We start from the raw sequence: 23,612 nt of genomic DNA, 5'->3' as shown, positions 1-23,612 counted from the left end.
TCCATTTGGGTAAAGATTATATGTAATGATTTTTAGACTCTATAGTGTCTATGAGATAAGTTTTCATCCACAGACTTAATAGAGGTGAATGGAAGGCACCCCTGGTGTTAAATGTGTGGGCCTGGGCCCTATTTTAAAACTTTGAATCAACAAAGGCAGTGTCTTTGGGTCACTCCTCCCCCCAGGCTGCCTCTTATTCAGGTGGTTTTGAGATCAGGCCCTACCTACATGAGCCTCCTGGTCCAGATCCCACTGTGATGGATTGGTGACCCCTCAAGCCTCATTGGCTTATTGGTAAAAGGGGGTGAGGATCAAACTCAGTAATAATTCGCACACAGTGCCCAGCACAGCCGCAGCACAGAGTAAACCCTTAGAGACATGCATAGTTAGAAGCTAATAGAAAGTGGCCAGTGTATGAGGTCAGGCAGAGGCATAAACTTTAAAAAGTAAAAAAGGAATCTTTTTTATTTTCTCCCATAGATTCTACCAAGCTTCTCTTCCCTACTCCTAATCATGTAGGGTTTCCCTAGAGCTGAGTAAGTTGGCTTCAGCATTGGCTTTTTAGTGATGAATCTTTTTTTTCATTTATTTGATGCTTTTAGAAGGAAATCCTGGTTAGATCAAGCAGTGTTTTTTAATGTGTATATTTTTTTACACATAATAAAATACATTGTTAAAAGTTATTATTTTAAAATATAGAACATAGAAAGTAATCCTTATATAATAAAAGGCTAATATGCAAATTGTCCCCTGGGGAGTTTGACTGACAGGGAGTTCAACCGCTCACTATGACATGTACTGACCATCAGGGGGCGGCACGTAACGAAGGAAGGCCCCGATCGGCCCTGATTGCTGGCCAGGCCTAGGGACCCTACCTGTGCATGAATTTTGTGCACTGGGCCTCTAGTATAAATTATAATCCCCTATACTACCCCCTGCCTAGAAATAACCACTATTATCATTTTTCATATGTCTTTGCCACTTTACATCAATGGAGTTTTTTATTTTTTAAAAAACAGGTAAGATGGAGAATCCACACACTATTTTATAACCTATTTTACATCTAACACATTGTGGCTGCTTCTCCACATTGATATTAAAGGTTGTGTCTAATGGCTGCATAGCAGTGCAGTTTTATAGCAGTACCAGAGTTACTTAATCTCTTGTTTGTCATCATATAAGTCATTGTTTTCTTACTGTGGTTTTTAAAAAAGCACTGCTATAACTGAATCTTTGTGTATAAGAAAATAATAATTTCCTAATTATATATTCCTAGAAGTTGAGGGGTAGGCCAAAGGGTATGTACAGAAATGATAAACTTTGCTAGCAGAGCCAGATTGCCTTCTCACTCGCAATCATTGACCATGGCCCATTTTTCTCCAGCATCACCAACATTGGGTGTTAGCCTTTGGTTTTCTTAATGCAGCTGCCTGCTTTTTCTCTCTGATATAACCTAGGCCAGAGATGGCTCCTCCGGATTATCCATAACTTAACATCGTACCAACCCTTGCAACTCCCTGCAGACCCAAGCCCTCCCCTTCTTACAAGCCTGTCTGCCTAGCCGGCTATCCCTCTCCTGCTAGGTCCTTATGAAACTGAGTCTAACAGAGCAGCAGGGCCCTTCTGAAGTGGTAGGAGTGCAGGAGTCTGGAGACGCCCTGCAGTAGGTGGTGTCAGGCCTGCATTTTGCAGGATGAGCGGCAATCTGCCCACAAAGAAGGGAAGGATGGAAGATCTGATGAGGTTACTGGTAGTATGGCACAGAGCCTTTAACTGCAGCTCTTACCTGAAGGTGCTTTTGTTTTCTTGAACATAGACTCTGAAGGGACCTTACAGAACTGGTTCTCCAAGACAGTGTGTGGTTGCCTGCTAACTCTAGCTATGGTCAGATGAGAAACATTCTTGGTCAAAAGTCAACTTTTGTTTAAAGTGTCTAAGATTAAAAATAGACCCCTGCCAGCCCAGGGAGTCTTTGTAAGGCTAAATGCACTCCCCCATTTCCCCCAAAGCAGGATGTTCTCAGATTACTGCAATAAAATTACCTCAAAGTCTTCCACCAAGATACCTTTAGTGAGAAGGCTGTCTGCAGCATGGGGTTTGTTAACTTTCTCAGGCAAAAGAAGGACTTTTTAACCCAATATGTTAATGAGAATTGCCTTCTCCAGAAAATAGTTTGTAAAGTTCAGTATCTTAGTCTCCTCACTGTTTGACAGTTCTGGTCCTTAGTGGTACTGTCTTCTGTTATTATCTGTGAAACCGTCACTGTGCTATTGGTTAGTAATTATCTTTTTGCACTATCTCATAGTGGAGGTGAGGAATTTACCATTCGATTTAAGTGAAAATTTGCTGAGACTCTTTACAGGAAGGATGCTAGACAGATGCAGGTTGAGTATTATAATTAATTCACAAGAAGAGATTTCACTTTCTCCTACTGCCCATGTCTGACCTCCTTCACTGTTAATAGTCAATAGATGAGTCATAGAAATTTTTGTGAATGCACTCAGAGGTGACATGGTAGGCTTAATTCAAGGTCACACAGGACATTGGGTACTTGAGTTCTAACTATAGTGACTCAATCAATAGTTGTAAACACCTTTTGAACAGGAGGAACATACAGCCATCAAAATGATGACAGCACCTTTTTCCTCAATCTATGTAAGATTACAAAAAATCATAAACACCCCCACTCTGAGTAGCTTATGTAAATAGAAAATGCCTTTATCAAAAATTACAGAAGCCTTCAGAGAAAAAAAAAACAAAAAAAGTCCCAGAAAAGGTCTTTTACCTCAAGGCTGTAACATAGAAATCCTACCTGAGTCTTCAGCCTGCTGGCCTTCCCTTCAAATTCTGCGCTTGCCAGCCTCCACAGTTGTAATAACCATTATTTATTAATATATATATATATATATATATATATATATATATATATATATATATATTATACTTTTCTCCAGAGAAACAGAACCAAAAAAACTGTAGGAGAACTGTGACTGAAATATTGACCCTCAGAAAATCAAGGATTTACCCCCAAAATTATGCAAAGACATCCTAGTTATTTTTAAGAGAAAATTTTAAAATAATTTAATCTAATTTTAAGGTCAAAACAAAGGATATTAAACCTTCCTAAATTGAAAAAAAATTTTATTGATGTCAGTTTTAATTTCAGAGAGTTTTAGGAGAAAGAATTGGGAAGAGCAGCAAAGTATCTAAGGACAGGATTGGGGAAATGTCTCAATACATTCTAAGCCATATTGTTCTTCACCTGTCCAATTCTTTACTGGCCTAAAGACCCCTGGCTGTCACTCTCCTTAATGTGACCATAAAGTAATAAACTGAATTGGTTTACCATTAAAAAAAAAAAATTACAAAACAAATATTTTCCCTACAGATCTCAAGTCAACTGAAATTTTGTTTTAATTCTTCCCACAGTAAAGATTTTAAAGTAAATTAACATGGTGGGAGAACAATTATCTTCTTGGAGATAAACCTAATATTAATTATTAATAGGCCCATAAATTAACTAGAAAGCCACCTGTGATCATATATTGGGGGCAGTAAACATTTTTAGTCACAGAGGAGCTAGCTTGAATTGCTAGACATTTTTTTAAAAAGTGGTAACAGTTAAGTTTAACTGCTGGTTAAATTGTAAGTTTTACCCTGATTTGAGTCTATACTAGGTTCTGCTACAACTCTCATTTCACTAAGTCCAAAGAATGTTGAGAAGCTAGAGAGACCACAGCCAGTAAGTAGTCCCCTAGTTATCTGCTTATCACACATAATAAGTTACACTGCCAGGAATTCATCCTTTCAGTGGAATTCAGATAACTCTCATTCCATTTCTGAGTTCACCTCCCTAGTACTAAAAGGGTTTAAAAAAGGGGGGTTGGGGTGAGGGTACGTTTCATTCCTGGAGCTCCTTTTTCTGATGTAGCGGGGAATCAAAAACCTTGGACCTTGGACCACTGGGGGTGTGGCTGGGAACTGCACGCCAGGGCAACAGACTTGTGCCCACAAACCTTCAGAAGGGCCAAAGGAGGAAGGAGAAGGCTTTGGCTTCTACGGGGGTCAAAGAAGTATTGTTTATTATAACCATTGATGCCTTCATTGCAAAATTTTATTGGTTCATTCAGATGAGTCCCAAAGAGCCTCTAGTAAAAGAAAAACTAAGTTGCATTTACACATAGATATGTAGTTTAAAATATTTTTCTTTAAAAACCGCTATTATGATAACACTTAATTCATTTGAGCAATTCTGCAAAAGGAATTTCTATCCTATAAAGCAGTGGTTCTCAACCTTCCTAATGCCACGACCCTTTAATACAGTTCCTCATGTTGTGGTGACCCCCAATTTCATTGTTACAAATTGAACATAATTAAAGCGTAGTGATTAATCACAAAAACAATATGTAATTATATATGTGTTTTCCGATGGTCTTAGGTGACCCCTGTGAAAGGGTCTTTCGACCCCCAAAGGGGTCGCGACCCACAGGTTGAGAACCGCTGCTATAAAGGATTAATATGCTAACTCTGTCCCAGATTCTTTAACATTTGTTTATTCTTATGTGATTTCAAACTTATTACCAGTTGCAATAATAATGCCCAAAAAAAATTCCATATACCCTTTTTCCAGAATTACCAATTGTTTCCTTTTTGCCCCATTTGCTTTTTCATTTGTGCTCACTCTGTTCAAACATATATATTTTTTAACTACTCAAATGTAAATTGTAGGCATCCTGCCCCTTTGCCCCTAAATACCTCACTGCATTTCTCCTAAAACATTTTCTTATATAAGTAAGGTAGTTACCAAAATCAGGAAATTTGACATGTAGTGGATACTATTATCTAATCCACTGTATTCAAATTTCAGTTGTTGCTCCAACTCTGCCCTTTTGGGCAATTTTGTTTCCCCACTTCCATTGCATTTAGCTGTCACTGTGCATTTTGTGATCATTACAGCATACTTAGATTGAAGAAAAGCGGTTGGCTTTTGCTTACTCCAAGACAAGGTCATTTCTTGGATTTAATTCAGAAGTTTAAGAGCACGAACAACAAAATACCGATTGTGCTTTGTTTTCCTTGAGACATTCTTATTTGAGGTGTTGGCAGATGTTTTGCTAATAAAGTTTACTGTTTCCTAGGAGGGAAGCAGGTGGAGGCAGGGCGGTTGCCTCACAGTCCCCATGGAGGGGCATGCTTCTGCCCGAGCTCATGGCGTCACCCCTGTAAAAGACGTTGATTGTTGGAGTTCAGCAAATTGTTCTTGAATTGCATGGACTCACATTTAATTAAATAGGTTAAATGTCCTAAACCAGTCACAGGATTCATGACCTTCACCAAGCACCTGGCTAAGAAGGGTTATTGTGTTTATATACTCATTCCGTAAGCAAATATAACACAACTGTGTCTATTAGATAAATAACAGGTGTCTAGTGTTTGACTATGTTTCTGATGGATCTGGTCCTATCCGTATATACCTGGTATAAAAGCCTAAGTGACTGAACAACCAGTCAACCAGTTGCAATTATGTGCACTGACCACCAGGGTGCATATGCTCAATGCAGGAGCTGCCCCCTGGTGGTGAGTGAGCTCCCACAGCCAATCTCCCACAGTCCCTCCCCCTGGCCAGCCAGCTGCCCGCCCCCCCTCCCCCATAGGCTCCCATCGCCAGCCAAGGCCAAGGGACCCCACCCATGCATGAATTCGTGCACTGGGCCTCTAGTTTGTATATAAAAGGGTTTCTATGCCAAAACCCTGCCTAGATTCATTTAAATACACCCTTCAAACCCATGCTGAGAAAAAGAATTAGTTCTGTTTACTGCTTTCTGGAAAGACTTAAAAATGAGGCACCATGCCCTAACTGGTTTGGCTCCGTGGATAGATCATCGGCCTGTGGACTAAAGGGTCCCAGGTTCGATTCCAGTCAAGGGCATGTACCTTGGTTGCGGGCACATCCCCAGTAGGGGGTGTGCAGGAGGTAACTGATCGATGTTTCTAACTCTCGGTTCCTCTCTGTAAAAAATCAATAAAATATATTTTTTAAAAAATGAGGCACCAGCCCTATCTGGTCTGACTCAGCAGATAGAGCATTGGCCTGCAGACTGAAAGGTCCCGGGTTTGATTCCAGTCAAAGGGCACATGCCTGGGTTGTGGGCTCGATCCCTAGTTGGGGGCATACAGGAGGCAGCCAATCAGTGATTCTCTCTCATCATTGATGTTTCTATCGCCCTCTCCCTTCCCCTCTGAAATAAAATATATATATATATATATTTTAATGAGGTACCAAGTCACATATTGCCTTTCCTGACAGGACACATTTGCACAAGACTTTTGAGCTATTGTAATGCAAAAAGTTTCTAAAGAGAAATCAGAAATTATATTTCAACATTTGTTTCTCATTCTGCTGGGCCATCCTCCCCGCCTTGCATTCTTCTTTGCTTTGAGCTTCTGTGTGTGGTTGTGCCTCCCTGCCCCACCCCCAGGAGGTTTACTTAAGCATATTCCCACCTCACCAGCAGAGATTTCCCTGTGGAGAAATCTTGTTTATAGCTGAGAACAAGTCCCAGGACCCACAGGCAGCCCTCTACAAACCAGCCCAGGTGCTTCTTGGGAACAAGAGAGTGCATCCAAGACAAAGGCGTCTGAAGGAAAGCAGGCCTCCTTTGAACCCGCCCCAGTTGGTGGGGCAAGCTCTAGCCAGAGTGGGAAAAGTGAAACCTCTTGAAAGATGCCAGAGAAGGCTGGGAGGGCCTAATTACTGGTTCCTTATTTGTAGGTGTGCTGCCCCTTCCTTAAGGAGAGGCCTTTCGGGCTCTTTTTCTGCTTTGCAAACCAAAGAAGTTAATTTTAGAACCTGCTTCTAAAAGCAGTGGATCTCTCCACTCTGGTTTTTGCGCTTGTAGATTTGGGTGCTGGGGAATCAAGGCAAATGTAAATTAATTTCTTTTTCTCATATTCTTTGTTTGACTCCTAAGCACAGGATGGAAGGCTCTGCTCCGTGTGACCACACATGACTACAGAGCCTTGAGAGTCAGTCTGTAACACAGGTGGAACCAGCTCCCTGGCCTACCTCCACGCTTTGCAAACAATCAAGACCTACCTATGTGTGGGGCTGGCATACTTGAGCTGTCCTGAGTGGTGCCTGTGGGATGGGGTAGTGACCAGCCTGACCTGCCTACCCGTGTGGGCCCCCCCTCACAGCTCTGATTGTGGCTGCCCAGCCAGGTTTTGTCATTCAGTTAAATCAGTGCCTCTCAACTGGGGCCATTTTGCCCCCCAGGAGACATTTGGCCATGCCTGGTGACAGTTCTGGTTGTCATAGCTGATGGGGGTTGGGGGACAGTTGCTATTGGCATCTAGTGTGCAGAAGCCAGAGATACTGCTAAAACCCCACAAGGCGCAGAACAGCCCCGTCACAAAGAAGTATCGGTCTAAAAAGTTGATAGTGCCGCTATAGAAAAAAACAAAAATAAACTGAGTAATCAATCAAGTTCCTGCTTCTCATTTAGGTTTTATCCCCACTGTTTGCTCCACCATCCTGTGCTGGAACCACTCCATCCACAGTCCCTTTGTCTACTTACCACCTCCTCATCCTGTCCTCACATTTAGAGTTGCTCCCTGGTCTTCCTCTGCACTGTTGTCTGTATTTCTGTTGTGTTGAGCTGTTAATTGTTGCAGGGGATGGCCCCTCTCCACAGGAAACATCACAGGGCAGGATGGGCTCTAGGATAGAACCCTGGGAGCTTATCAGGAAAGCACAGCCCAGGGGCCGGCCAGTGCAATTTGGGTTTGCTTCTCAGAGCACCCAGACAGTTTTCCATGCAGTTTCCAGAATTCACAGACCCTGAAACCCTCCCTCTTATCCCTGGATTCGAGCCCCTAATGTAGGTAGCAATAACACAGTAGTGTTTTCCAGAACAGTGCTGAGACTGTTATAAGCATGAAATGTGACAGTGGAGTGTGTGTGTATGTGTGTATGAGTGTTTAACTTTTTTTTAAATTTTTTATTTATTGATTGATTTTAGAGAGAGAGAATAAGAGGAGGGAGAGGGGGGAGGAAAGGAGGAAGAGAGAGAACAACACTGATTTGTTGTTCCATTTATTTATGCATTCATTGGTTGATTATTTTATGTGCCCTAACCAGGCATCAAACCTGAAACCTTAGCGTATAGGGACAACGCTCTAACCAACTGAGCTGTTATAGGCCACCTCTCATCAACACCAGAGAGATGTTCTTAGGACAACCCCCTGAATCAGTGGGAGAGGGCTGACCCCAACCTCCATCCTTGTCTTTTCATATAAATGAATTTATACAAGAGATCTTGACTGTGTTGTGAAAGGCCAATTTATTAAAGCATGCACCTTTTTTGAAAAAGCAGAGCAAGCAAACATACATCTGGCTTATGGAGCACAGACGGGCTCTCAGCTAATCTAAAGAGCAAGTTGAAGGCGTTATATACCTTCCTGTCAGTAGGCTTCAGATTCCTCTGCTGAATATTTTGGTACAGATTAATTCTCAAGGTCCCTTTTTTACTTTGTTGTGGCCTTCCCAGAATTCAGGAAAAGTACCTGGCAACTTTACCTTAAGTCTTGAGACAGCTGGCTTCTCTGTTTGGGGAGTAAAACTGCCTTTTTTTTTTTTTTCCTTTCCCCTTCCCCCTCCCTTTCTGCATTCTCTCATGAGGGAGGGTTTTAACCATCTGCCCTGTGTCCTTGGTTCGGGGAGATCATAGTTTGTTAGTTATAAGCTGGCTGTAAATTGCCCGCACTGTTTGGACTTGTTTTAACTTTCCTGTCTCAGTTTCCCTATTGCTCCTGCCCTGGAATCCTGTAACAGAGCTACCCGGCCAGGGCTAAAGTTTAGATGTTTTCTTTTTAGAATAATCTCTAATCCAGACATCATAAAAGTGGTACTAGGGATCATGAAGACGCCCCTCACCTGTGATGGAAAAGAGAAGGAAGAGTTTAGCATTAAAGTTTAGCTTGTTTAGAAAAAGCATGGAGTAAACACCTAACACTTTAAAAATTCTTAAGATGAACAGAATAAACTGGTGAATGTAATAGAATCAGGGGCATGGAAAGGGAGCGGACTGACAGTTCTCGGGGTGAAGGGGGTATGGGGGGTGCGGGAAGAGATTGGACAAAAATCTTACACCTATGGACGAGGACAGTGACGGGGAGAGGGCATGGGAGGGGGTGGGAACCAGGTGGAGGGGAGCTATGGGGGGGAAAAAAGAGGAACATCTGTAATAGTCTGAACAATAAAGATTTTTTTAAAAAACTTAAGTTAATGGAAGGCAAGACCTTTCTTCATAAGGTCATTGTCTGCACAAATGCTGAGTAAATGCCTTTTCTATTTGCATAATTTGGGGAGGTTCCCTGTTCTCTATATTTGGGTTGAAGGATAGTGTGTGACTTGTAAGGCAAACCAAATAATTCAGAATATAAATATTTCTACTTGAGTTACACAAGAAAAAGTTCTAAAATGACTGCTAGGTGATGAATATTTGCTGCGCATTGAGTGGGTGGATGTGGAGTGGTTTGGGGCTTTTAGTTGAGGAAGATGTACAGATGGCATTTTTCTGTACACTCTGCCAAAGTTCTTCTGGCTCCTGGAATTAGTACTGGGCAGCTGTGGTAAACAGCCCATTCTGAAATGCTTTCAGATTCAAATATTTCAACCAGAGAATCTGCCAGGCTCTGGGTTAATTCTTATTATTTTTATTGTGCGTATGTGTTTTACACTCTGGGCAGAAATGCCTCACCCATCACTCACAGAACATCAGAAGATTCTCTATTCCTAGCTGCACTCTAGATTTAAAACACAGTTAATACGAATTTGCTTATTAGGGCCTTATATTTGTTAGGAACACAAAATATTAACATATATGGGTAAGTAAACTTGTTTTTCTCCTCTGATTAAATTTTTTACACCCATGCTTTTGAGATTAGTCCATGTGAAAAATATGAATAAGCAGTTCCTATGGGCAAAGTAAATAACAGTGAAATTTCTGATGATTTCTATTGAAAATTATCATCATCCACTTTAGGTCTGGGAGGAACGAGCTGCATTTCTTTCTCTAAGCCACTCTCCTCTTTAATAGGGGCTTGCAGCCTGGCTTCATTGCTTCTGTATCCTCAGTGACTATAGCTTGGGGTCTTGTATGGAGAAGGTGCTAATGCCTGTTTGTTGCTAATGATAAATTCAGCTGTAAAATTTCAAAGTTGACCTACTTAAAGTTTATAAGGGGTTGAATCCCTAAGGCAGGGTAGGGAGAAGCAAAAACAGCTGTGGGATTTTGTTTTGTTTTTTTAGCAGTTGGACACAGCATCTTGGAAAATGGCCTTGACCCTGCCCTCATTTAGTGTCTTGTTTCAAAAGGGGTTGGGGGAGTCTTACCTGCCACTGCTGCTCGAGAGTGCTGAGACATACTTCTAGCTTCACCCAAAAAGTTGTTCAGGCTTCCTCATCCTTTACAAGACAATTGCATAGTACTCTGGGCAAGTGTCTACTTGTTGGCTGGCTCCATCCGTTAGCTAGGAATGAACACTGTCATTTTTGTGAAGATTGGGAACAAATATCTGATTCCTTTCCATGTGGTCTTTTCCTGTGATAGGTGTGATTTATCCATCAGGAATGTCATCCTGAGCTCACGGGAGAAAAAGGTTTTGTTTGTACCCTATTAAGGCAGTAGTTTAAGGGGTGGACTGACCAAGTCAGAAAACTCCTCTAGGACAGCACCCACTCCAGGACCCACTTTAGTTCACCTTTCTCCTGGGCCTGTCGAGGACCTGACATACCTGGTCATAGGAGATGTGCAATTGAACTTGAGGAAGTGGTCTCAGGAAAGCGCAGAGGGCTTTGAGAGGAGTGTGGAGCCCTTCTCATTTTAACCTCCGCTGGCTGGAACCAAACCGACCAGCAGTCTCCCAAGTTAGTTAAGCAGCTGTCAGAAGTGATTTCCTCTCACCCAAGAGGTGTGTTCAGAGCCCCTCAGGGGAAGATTTAAAAGATAAAGAAGGTGAGGTATTATTTTTATCAGGTGAGTGGTCTCCGGCCTTCTTCTGCCCCAGACTGATCACTCCAGCAGGCAAAAGCATGGAGCCAAAGGACAGTCTTCCCCACAGCCTGCCTGCCAGTCACCAGTTTGATCCAGGATGAAGTGGAGACCAAAAAAAAGAGAGTAGTATTTTCTAAATTGTTTAGGTGAAAACCAGTCTGGAGATAACATATTCCTTGTCCACCCCTACCCCTAAGCAATTTAAAATTCTTTTAAAAGGTCTTGAAATTCACAGAAAATAAGGGGAAAGACGGTTTCCTAGGACTGCCTCAGCAATTTTGTTGTGTTTATACTAAGAGTAGTTGAGCTCTAAGTTTTTGATGTTAGAGGGGGTTGGAATGCAGCACACTCCTGCTGCAGGATCTGCCCTGGTTTTGTGCAGGGTAGTACTGACAGTGAATGGGAACTGAGACTTTTACTCAAGTCTTCAACTCATCTCCAGCAAAAATAGTTGAAATAAGACTACAGGTTAAGCCCCGGAAACCTGAGTGGGTACTCTTAGAGGCTTAAGCCGGTAGAATTTGTTTTTAATCTTTACTGTTGAAAGTATTACATATGTCCCCCGGTTCCCCCAATGGCCTCTCCCATCCTGCCCCCGTTCCCCACCCAAGGCCTTCACCACCCCATTGCCTAATTCCATGGGTTATGCATATACCCATAAGAGTTCATTGGTTGATCTCTTCACCCCCCTCCCCACCCTCCACTGCCCTCCCTCTTAGGTTTGATAGTCTGTTTGATGCTTCTGTGTCTCTGTATCTATTTTTGTTCATTAGTTTATATTGTTCATTATATTCCACAAATGAGTGAGATCATGTGATTCTTACATTTCTCTGACTGGCTTATTTTGCTTAGCATAATGCTCTCCAGGTCCATCAATGCTGTTGCAAATGGTAAGAACAACAGCTCTTTTGTACAGCTGTGTAGTATTCCATTGTGTAGCTCTACACTGTTTTTTAATCCACATAGTCTGTTTCCAAATCTTAGCTATTGTAAATTGCACTGCTATGAACATAGGGGTGTATATATTCTTTCTGATGAGTGTTTCTAATTTCTTGGGATATATTCCTAGAAGTGGGATCACTGGGTCAAATGGGAGTTCCATTTTTAATTTTTTGAGGAAACTACATAATGTTTTCCACAGAGGCTACACCAGTCTACATTCCCATCAGCAGTGTACCAGGGTTCCCTTTTCTCCACATCCTTGCCAATATTTGTCATTTCTTGATTTGTTGATTATAGCCATTCTGACAGGTGTGAGGTGGTACTTCATTGTCATTTTTATTTGCATCTCTCGGATGATTAGTGACCTTGAGCATTTTTTCATATGTCTCTTGGCTTCCTGTATGTCCACTTTGGAAAAGTATCTATATAGATCCTTTGCCCATTTCTTAATTGGATTGTTTATCTTTTTTTTGTCAAATTGTATGAGTTCCCTATAAATTTTGGAGATTAACCCCTTATCGGAGGTATCATTGGCAAATATGTTCTCTAATGCAGTGGGCTTTCTGGTTTTTATGTTGATGGGTTTCTTTTGGCTGTGCAGAAGCTTTTTATTTTGATGTAGTCCCATTTATTTTCTCCTTAGTTTCCATTGTCCTAGGACAGGGGGCGGCAAACCGCGGCTTGCGAGCCACATGCGGCTCTTTGGCCCCTTGAGTGTGGCTCTTCCTCAAAATACCACGTGCGGGCGCTCACGTACAGTGCGATTGAAACTTCGTGGCCCGTGCACAGAAGTCGGTTTTCGGCCTGGGTGAATCTATTTTGAAGAAGTGGCGTGTCGGGCGACGGGAGACACAGCGCAGGGGGGCCGTGGGATACGCAACGGGGGAGGCGCGCACAATTCATGCACGAGTTGAGTGAGCCAGCCAGTCAGCAGTCTCCTTGTGCAGTGGTTAGTGCTAGTCGCATCGGCAAATCGTGCACGGGGTGACCAAAGTACCTACTCAAAGCATAAAGTTACCTGTATTTTTCCAACCAGCTGCAAATCCTACAGGTATTTTTGTCATCAATTTAAGAATTGTAATTATTTTGTGTTGGTGGCTTTATTATTATAAAATGAAACATTTTTTAGGTGCCCTGTTTGACATGGCTACAAAGAAGCAGCAAAGAAAAACGGAAGACGAAAACTGTGAATTTAAAGTTGAATGGACCGAGACTTTCGTGTTTATTCAAAACTTAACTGGCCTTCCAACCTGTCTTATTTGTCAGGAAAAATTGGCGCATAACAAGAAATCAAATTTGGAGAGACACTTTACAACTAAACACGTGTCATTTAGTACTAAATATCCTGTCGGTGATGCAAGGAAGAAAGCAGTTGAGGAACTTCAGAAGAGTCAAGAAAAATCAAGTTCTGTATTTAATTACTGGATTCAATCTTCCAACAATGTTAATATTGCAAGTTTTGTGGTTAGTCAAGAGATTGCTAAGAGAGGAAAACCATACACAGACGGCGAATACATAAAAAGTTGTTTTATAAATGCATCTGAAGAGCTGTTTCAGGATTTTAAGAACAAAGCAGATATTCTAAAAAAAATTAGAGTTACCATTGTCCTCTAAAACAGTGAAAGATAGAACAGACAAAATGTCTTCGAATATAACCAACCAGCAAGTCGAAGATCTTAAATTGGTTTCAGCTTTATCAATAGCAGTTGACGAGTCTTGTGACATAAATGATACAGCGCAAGTTTCACTTTTTGTACGATTTATTTCATCTACAGGTCCTAAAGAAGAACTTTTAGGATTATTGCCACTCAAAGGTCAAACACGTGGAGAGGATATAGCAAATGCTGTAATTGAATGCATTGAAAAACATCATATTCCACTCGATAAAATTGTCTCAATTTCAACAGACGGGTCAAAAAGTATGACCGGTGTAAGAAACGGGTTTGTTGCTATTTTGAAAGAAAAAATTAATCACGAGATACTTACTTACCATTGCATCATTCATCAAGAAACGCTTTGTGCACAGACATTTCTAGAAGAAATTTGCAAAGTTATGGAATTGGTGATTAAGATTATCAACTCCATTATAGCTAAAGCTCTTAATCATTGCCAGTTTAAAGAATTTTTAGTTGAAATGGAGAGTGAGTACGCAGATCTTCTGCTACATAACAAGGTACGTTGGTTATCAAGAGGAAACGTTTTGAAACGTTTCACTTCCTTATTAACAGAAATTAAAGCATTTCTCCTTGAGAAGGGTGTTCACTATCCAGAACTAACAAACGATCAGTGGATCCAAAAATTTTATTTCATGGTAGACGTTACGTCTCATCTAAATCAGCTTAATCGTAAACTACAGGGGAAAGGAAACACAGTTTTTTCGATGTTAGAAAGTTATTTCATTCAAAAACAAATTATTTGTTTTTGCTCAAGATTTTGAAAGAGAAACTTGGATCCACTTTTCAAGCCTGTTGAAACATCGCCAAGAATATAATTCTGATACTGACATTTGCTATTTCAAAACAACACTTTTAAATATGAGGGAAGCTTTTCTCAACAGGTTTCAGGAATTCAGAAACAGCAAAGTGACGTTAGCCTTTGTTAAAAAACCTCTCAATGCTACTGTAACAGAATTAAATTTTTCTCCCTTTAATATTGACATTGGCAACTTTGAAATGCAATTGCTGGATTTAAAAAACAAAGAACTGTGGAGCTCGAAATTTGAACGTCTTTGTGCTGATATAGAAATATTGGAGAAAAACAAATGTGAACTTAGTTCACAGCACAAGTGGTCTGCTTTGAAAGACCTGGAGAAGGAAGATATGTTGATTTTTAACACCTGGAATAGTATTCCTGACTCATATAATCAACTGAAAAAACTAGCGTTTGCTGTTCTTTCCTTATTCGGGTCTACATATTTATGCGAACAATCATTTTCAAGCATGAACCTTATCAAGAGTAAATTGAGAAGTCGTCTTATTGATGAGAACCTGGAATCGTGCCTAAAATTAAAAACAACAACATACAAACCTGACTTACCCAAACTTTCCAAGGAGATGCAAGGCCATTGTTCACATTAGTGTTTGTCAGTCATTGTCATGATTTAATTTTATGGATATTGTAAGGTAAATTGTAAGGAATTTAATTTTATCAATAAATAATATCGTTATTAAGTATGATATCAAGTTTTATTCAACGTACCTATAGCTTAACTAAGACTTAAAACTTTAAGTAAAGTTTATTAAGTTAATTTTAGGAAACGTTGTGGAGTGAAAGAAGATGTAGTGTCCAGGATTGAGAAAGGTATGTTGAGATGGTTTGGACATATAGAGAGGATGAACAAAAGGAGATAGAGGAAACAAGTATACAAGACGAGTGTGGATGGGAGAGTTGGAAGGGGTCGACCTCAGCGAACGTACCTCAATCAGATTGAGGATGTTTTTAGCTTAGGATGCCAGCTTAGGAGTACCCTAATTAAGTTAATAACAATGTACCTACCTATATAGTTTAAGTTTTAAAAATTTGGCTCTCAAAAGAAATTTCAATCGTTGTACTGTTGATATTTGGCTCTGTTGACTAATGAGTTTGCCGACCACTGTCCTAGGAGATGTATCCGTAAACATATTACTACGAGAGATGTCTGAGATTTTGCTGCCAATGGTTTCTTCTAGGATTTTTATGGTTTCATGTCTTACATTTAAGCCTTTTATCCATTTTGAATTTATTTTTGTGTATGGTGTAAGTTGGTGGTCTAGTTTCATTTTTTTGCATGTAACTGTCCAATTTTCCCAACACCATTTATTGAAGAGACTGTCTCTGCTCCAATGTATGCTCTTGTGTGCTTTGTCATATATTAATTGAGCATAATGGGTTCTCTGTTCTATTCCATTGGTCTATATGGCTGTTCTTGTGCCAGTACCAGGCAGTTTTGAGTACAGTGGCTTTGTAATATAGCTTGATATCTGGTATTGTGATCCCTCCAACTTTGTTTTTTCTCAAGATTGCTGCAGCTATTTGGGGTCTTTTTTGATTCCTTTTAATTTTTAGAGTACTTGTTCTAGGTCTGTGAAATATGCTGTTAGTATTTTAATAGGGATTGCATTGAATCTATAGATTGCTTTGGGTAGTATGACCATTATAATGATGTTGATTCTACCAATCCATAAACATGGTATATTCTTCCACTTGTGTATATCTTCCTCTATCTCTTTTTTCAACATCCTGTAGTTTTCAGAGTACAGGTCTTTTACCTCCTTGGTTAAGTTTATACCTAAGTATCTTAATTTTTTTGTTGCAATGGTAGATGGGATTATTTTTTTAGTTTCTCTTTCTGAGAGTTCATAATTGGTGTATAAAAATGACATGGATTTCTGGGTGTTAATTTTATATACGGCTACATTGCCAAATTCATTTACTAAATTGAGTGGTTTTTTGATGGAGTCTTTTGGGTTTTCTTTGTACAATATAATGTCGTCTGCGAATAATGACAGTTTTAGTTCTTTTTTTCCAATTTGGATGCCTTTTATTTCTTCTTCTTGTCTGATCGCTATGGCTAGCACTTCCAGTCCTATGTTGAACAGGAGTGGTGAGAGTGGGCATTTCTGTCTTGGTTTGTTTCTAGGGGAAATTGTTTTAGTTTTTGCCCATTGAGTATGATGTTGGCTTTAGGTATGTCCTATAAGGCTTTTCTTATGTTGAAGTATGATCCCTCTATTCCCACTTTGCTCAGAGTTTTTATCAAGTAAGGGTATTGGATTTTGTTGAATGCTTTTTCTGCAACAATTGATATGATCATGTGGTTTTTGTCTTGCTATCCGTTAATGTGCTGTGTCACATTTATTGATTTGCGGATATGTACCAGCCTTGCATTCCCTGAATAAATCCCACTTGGTCATGGTGTATGGTCTTTTTAATCTATTGCTGGATCTGATTTGCTAGTATTTTGTTGTGGATTTTAGCATCTATGTTCATCAGGAGTATTGGTCTGTAATTCTCTTTCTTTGTAGTGTCTTTTTCTGGTTTTGGGGTTAGGGTAATGCTGGCCTCAGAGAAAGAGCTTGGAAGTGTTCCTTTCTCTTGAATTTTTTGGAATAGTTTGAGGAGGATAGGTGTTAGTTCTTCCATGATTGTTTGGTAAACTCACCTGTGAAGCCATCCAGACCAGGGCTTTTGTTTGCTGGGAGTTTTATTATTATTATTATTATTGCTTCAATTTCATCAGTAGTTATTGGTCTATTCAGGTTTTCTGATTCTTCCTGATTGAGTTTCAGAATATTGTATTTTTCTGAGACTATGTCCATTTGGTCAATCAAGGTTGTGCAGTTTGTTGGAATAGATTTGTGCCAACTCTAATTTTTATGATCCTTTGTATCTCTGTGGGATCAGTTGTTTCTTCACCTCTTTCATTTCTGATTTTGTTTATTTGGGTTCTCTCTCTTTGTTTCTTGGTGAGTTTGGCTAGAGGTTCATCAGTCTTGTTTATCCTTTCAAAGAACCAGCTCTTGGTTTCATTGATCTTTTGTATTGTACTTTTGGTTTCTATGTCATTTATTTCCACTCTGATCTTTATTATTTCCTTTCTTCTACTTACTCTGGGCTTTTCTTGCTCTCCTTCTAATTCTTTGAGTTGTAGGGTTAGATAACTTATTACAAGTTTTTCTTGTTTGTTGTTGTTGTTGTTGTTTTTTAAGGTAAGCCTGTAGTGCTATGAACTTCCATCTCAGGATTGCTTTCACTGTGTCCCATAGATTTTGGGTTGTTCTTTTCATTGTCATTTGTTTCTGAGATTTTTTTTATTTCTTCATTTATCTCTTTGGTAACCCATTCGTTGTTTAATAGCATGCTATTTAGCCTCCATGTGTTTGATTGTTTTTGAGTGTTTTTATTGTAGTTGATTTCCAATTTGATGACATTGTGATCTGAGAAGATACTTGATATGATTTCAATCTCCTTGAATTTATAGAGACTTTTTTGTGTACTAACATGTGGTCTGTCTTTGAAAATGTCCCACGTGCACTTGAGAAGAATGTATATTCCGTAGCTTTGGGGTGAAATGTTCTGAAGGTGTCAATAGTCCTATCTGATCTAGTGAGTCATTTAGGATTTCTGTTTCCTTGTTGACCTTTTGTCTAGGAGATTTATCATGATGTCAATGGGGTATTAAAATCCCCTACTATGATTATATTGCTGTTGATCTTTCCCTTGATATCTTCCAGAAGTTTTTTTTTATGTATTTGGATGCTCCTGTATTAGGTGCATATATGTTTACCAGAGTTATATCCTTTAGTTGTATCAATCACTTTAGTATTATGAAGTGGCCTTCATTATCTCTTGTTATTACCTTCACTCTGAGGTCTATTTTGTCAGATATAAGTATTGCTATCCCAGCTTTTTTATTTTTCATTTTCATTTGCCTGGAGATTTTTTTTTCATCCTTTCACTTTCAGTCTGTGTGTGTACTTTGTTCTGAGGTAGGTCTCTTAAGACAGCATACATATGGGTCATGTTTTCTTATCCATTTGGCTACCCTGTGTCTTTTTATTGGAGCATTTAATCTATTTATGTTTAAGGTTATTATTGATAGGTACTTGTTTTTATTCTTTATGCCTGTGTTCCTCCTGATTTCCCCTTCAATTTTGAACAATAGCCTTGCTTCATCCCATTCCCTTCTGGCCTGAGTTTCTGTTGAGAAACCAGGTAATAGTCTAATAGGAGATCTCTTGTAGGTAACTTTCTATCTCTCTCTTGCAGCCTTTAAGATTCTTTTTTTTTTTTTTGTCTTTTATGTTTGCCAATTTAATTATGTTGTGTTTTGGTGTCAGTCTTTTTTGGTTCATCTTGACTGGGACTCTGTGAGCTTCTTGGACTTGCATGACTTTTTTCCTTTTTTTTTCTTTCTTTTTTTTTTTTTTGAGAAGCATAGAAACTTTATTGCAAGTAGATACTACCTCTAAAACTACATTTAAGCTTCTAATTCTAAGACTCTGTCTCTCCTGGCTAAGGAGAGGCAGAGGGGTCCCCTAAAGAGGGGTGGCCGCTGCTCTCTTTGTCTGGAGGTATTATATGTCCTGGAGACCATCCTTTCCCTCATTGTGCCTTTCACCTGTGGGACCTTAGCCTTGTAATCAGTTCCCATGGCCCCCACATCCTCACTTCTCCTCTTTTTGGTTATCTTACTTGTTCAGGTTGGAGTTGCTTTTGAGCTCCTTATGGCTTCCTCTCAGTTGTCCTGGCTGGAGATGTTTTATTACCCCTTAGGTCAGGGCTGCTTTAGATCTAACTTATGGCTGCTTTAAGTGTCCTCTCTGGACCCCTCCCCCCGCTTCCTGTCTGCCTAGTTAAGCTGGCTAGCCAACCCTGATCACTCGCATTCCTCCATGTTTCCTCCTTAGCCATCTGGCCCTGCGGACTCCACACCCAATGGACTGATGGACCGCAGTGGGAAACACAAGCTAAACTAGCCTGATGTTGAACTGGACCCAGCTCCAAGGTGGAAAGTGTTAACGTAAAAAAACCAATGAAACCTGTAAAGAATTTTTGTGAGTTTATTTGAGCCAAACTGTCGACATATGCCAGGAAGCAGAACCTCAACGAATTGAGATAATGCTCCCTGCATGACTTTTTTCTTCCCTGAGTCAGGGAAGTTTTCTGTCATTATTTCTTTAGGTTTTCTATTTCTTGCTCAGCTTCCTCTCCTTCTGGCACCTCAATTATGTGGATGTTGTTTTGTTTCATGTTGTCCCACAGCTCCCTTAGGCTCTCCTCTTGCTTTTTAACTTTTTCACCCCTGGTTGCTGCTCTGCATGGGTGTTTTTTTTCTACCTTGTCTTCAAACTCTCCTATTCGGACCTCAGTTTCTTCAAGTTTACTGTGAAACCTTCTATGGTTTTCTTTATTGCAGCTATGTCATTCTTCATTTCCTCTTGATTCTTATTCATGTTGGTGAAAATCTCATTCAGCTCCTTATAATTCTCATTTAGTTGCGTGTATTTGTCATCCAGACGATTGAGCATCCTTATTACCATTACTCTGAATTCTCTCTCTGACAAATTATTTGCCTCCATTTCATTTAGTTCTTTTTCTGGCGATTCCTCCTTTTCTTTCCTTTGGGGATTGTTCTTTGTCTCCCCATTTTTGCTATATCATTGTATTTGTTTCTATGTCTTAGATGAAACTGCTATGCCACCCATACTTTTGAGGGATGGTGCTATGTAGTAGGTGTTTTGTGGAACCCAGTGGTGCATTCTCTTAGATCTCCTGAGTTGAGTGTTCTAGGAAAGCCCCCTACTTGAGTTATTTGGTGTAGTTGGATCTTGAATGTTATTGTCCCATTCGTGGGTGGAGTTTCCTCACAGATTGTCTGACTATGTACCTCACTCCCAACCTCGTCATGCAAGCTGTTGTGCATGTGCTCAGGGTCATGATGTGGGACTCACTTCGTGGTCCTGGAGCCCACTGCCAGAGTGGCGCAACACACTTCAGGGTCCTGTAGCTCATGGGAGGTGTAGCATGACACACATAGGGTCCCGGAGTCTATGGCCAGGGAGGCAGGGGTCCCAATGTCTGTGGCTGAGGTGGCGCAACTTTGGCCGGGTTGGGGCACACTCAGCAACTCACTGCGGGGGTCCTGGAGACAGCGGCCAGGGTGGCATGACTCTAGCTGGGGTGGCGTGCACTCTGCGGCTCACTGCAGGGTCCAAGGTGGTATCCAAAGCAGTCTGGGTGTTAGTATGGCTGCACCCCTAGGTTTGGCTGCTCTCCCCTTCATAATGGTGTGGTTTCTGTGCCAGAGCCTTGCAGCTGGGGGAGTGCCTGTGGCTATAGCAGGGGCTCCCCGTCCAGGAGCCTGATTCGCCAGCCCCCGAGACTCCTGCAAGATCTAACTGTCCCTTCACTCACACACATACCACACATGTCCACACACTCCCCACTCACCCCCTTACTCACTCTCTCCCTCACTCTCGTCCTGCCGGCTGCCATGTGTGTTTTTTTCCACCCCAGTAGAACTTTTGAAGAGCCCATGGCTCACTGTATTTCTTTCTGTCCTCACAGTATGCCACCACAGCCTGCTCCCTGACCCTTCACCACACAGAGAAGCCAGAGCACGAAGACATCTGTGAATACCGACCCTACTCCTGCCCCTGTCCTGGTGCTTCCTGCAAGTGGCAGGGGTCCCTGGAGGCCGTGATGTCCCATCTCATGCACGCCCACAAGAGCATTACCACCCTTCAGGGAGAAGACATTGTCTTTCTAGCTACAGACATTAACCTGCCGGGGGCTGTCGACTGGGTGATGATGCAGTCGTGTTTTGGCCATCACTTCATGCTGGTGCTAGAGAAACAAGAGAAGTACGAAGGCCACCAGCAGTTCTTTGCCATCGTGCTGCTCATCGGCACTCGCAAGCAGGCCGAGAACTTTGCCTACAGACTGGAGCTGAATGGGAACCGGCGGAGGCTGACCTGGGAGGCCACGCCCCGATCCATCCATGACGGCGTGGCTGCGGCCATCATGAACAGCGATTGCCTAGTTTTTGACACAGCCATAGCACATCTTTTTGCAGATAATGGGAACCTTGGAATCAATGTGACTATTTCAACATGTTGTCCATGATGCAGCAAAATTATTTGGGCATAGTGCTCTATGGTTAATAAAGGATTTTATGGATGTTTTATTCACTATGTCTTCACAAGTCAAGGTCCCCAGTTACCTTGTGTTCTGTTTGAACATCAGCCCAATGGAGTTCATTAAACTGGGGTGAATGCTGTTGGCCTGTTGGTTCTATAACTTGATTATTAAATTTTACTTCCTGAATAGCCCTTGACCGGTTGCTCAGGGCTCCTGCAGACAGACCAGTAGGTTAAGAACTGGAGGCTTCTTCCTGCCCCCTCCCTAATTGGTCCCTCCAAATTGACAAAGCACAGTGACTGTCAGAAGATTGCTTTCATCTTGTGTTTAAGGGGTAGGAGTTGTTTTAGTGCATTTTAAACAGTGTTTCTGTTTCTCAAACTGGAAGGCTAATCAGTATGCATAGTCACCTGGAGTACTCCTGTTAGACATGCAGATTTGAGAGCCTGTGAATTTAACAATCCCATCGGGTGATACTTTTCAGCAGTGAAGTTTGAGAATTACTGGGTTAAGTTGTGGGGAAAGGGTCCAGATTTTAAAGGTGCTTTACAGTTGCCCTCAACTGATACTATTTGTCTTTCTACTATCTCTTCCCCCAAAGCCCATCCCTCAAATTAAAACTAGAACTACAGGTCCCCAGGAACACATTCCCAAGACTTGGTCTTTCTCTTGTGTTTGGGGTGGATTACCTAGAAAAGTGAGTCCTATGTCCACTGATAGTCGTCACGTAATTAGTTTTTGCTCATCACCAGTACAGGAGAGCTGTTTACATGAGGCTTCCCTTGGAGGCCCTCCTTGATCATAAATGGTGGGAAAGACTAGGTCAATAGAGTGGGAAAAGCTTTATAACCAATGTTATATGCTTGCTACTTAAAGGTATGTGTTGGGGTTTTTTGTTTTGTTTTTTGCCACATTCACTTTAGTTTTTTAATAAATATTTTTCAAAACTGAATGTTGTACTTCATTTTCCAAATTGAATAACGGGCATTTATTGTGTGCCTCCTGTGAGCGGGGCACTGCACCATCACCTGGGCCTGGAGCTCTCATCGTCTCCACAGGAGGAAACAGCCATTTGCCCAAGATCATAGCTCGAGTCAGTGGCCACATTAGGGTCCAAACTCACTTCCTTGTACATGGACTGTTGGTGGTGTTACAGGACTCCTCTGTGGAGCTGTTATTTGTCAGTGCCAGTGCTTCTGGAAAAAAGAGTATTATTTCTCATGCTTTACAGAATCAGAAGGAGCAGGCATGGCTAGAGCTGATGTACTGGGCTGGGTTTGACCCAGGGTGACCCACTCCTTCAATCCCAACCCTAAACTCTTAAAAGAATTCATAATATTAGCCCTGAATGCTCCATGAGGATTGAAGACTGCTCCAATGGCATTAGAGTAGTATCAGGTGGGAGTGGTGGCTTTAGAGTTGTTCTTTTTTTTAGGTGAGATCCAGGATTGAGTTTTCAACCAGGGTAGAGTGCTGGCAGTTAAGGAATTGCCAAAGTGACTTATCTTTCAGGATAGTCTTCAAGTACAAGTGAAAAACAGTGCCCTGAACCAGAAAGGGTGCTTAGAACATGTTTGGGAAATGAAAGGAAATAATAGCTCTTATCACCAAGTCAGTCACATTTCAAGCCAATATCTGGAAGGATCTGTGGAGGTGAGACTAGGATCCAGGAGCAGGTGGATTTTGACCCTTGGGAGCAAAGCTGATCCAGGTGTGGCTGTCCAGTGCAGGCATGGCACCCAGGCAATGTGTTTTGTGCATTAACTAGCCGAGTTCATCATCATCATGTTTGGATCTAACCACACTTATTATATACTAGAGGCCCGGTGCACAAAAATTTGTGCACTCGGGGGGGAAGGGGGGGTCCCTCAGCCCGGCCTGTGCCCTCTCGCAGTCTGGGACCCCTCGGGAGATAACGACCTGCTGGCTTAGGCCTGCTCCTGGGTGGCCGATTGGGGGGTTGGGGCACCGCCCCCTATCACACTCAAGGCA

At 41.3% G+C, this 23,612-nt stretch overlaps 1 protein-coding gene across 1 annotated transcript in view; it reads left to right on the top strand.

Annotated features, from left to right (window-relative positions):
• Positions 1-22,572, top strand: part of SIAH2 (siah E3 ubiquitin protein ligase 2) — a 28,517-nt gene extending 5,945 nt beyond the window's left edge. Inside the window, exon 2 of the mRNA XM_006096308.3 lies at positions 21,048-22,572. Coding sequence (XP_006096370.1) covers positions 21,048-21,605 — 558 coding nt within the window. The 3' untranslated portion in view covers positions 21,606-22,572. The remainder of the gene's footprint in view (positions 1-21,047) is intronic.
• The last annotated feature ends 1,040 nt before the right edge of the window (positions 22,573-23,612 follow it).

Source organism: Myotis lucifugus, unplaced genomic scaffold (assembly GCF_000147115.1).
Source record: "Myotis lucifugus unplaced genomic scaffold, Myoluc2.0 scaffold_175, whole genome shotgun sequence".
In the NCBI taxonomy this organism is placed as follows: domain Eukaryota; kingdom Metazoa; phylum Chordata; class Mammalia; order Chiroptera; family Vespertilionidae; genus Myotis; species Myotis lucifugus.
Note: the sequence above shows the minus strand (reverse complement) of the source record. Positions and strands in the feature narration are given on the sequence as shown.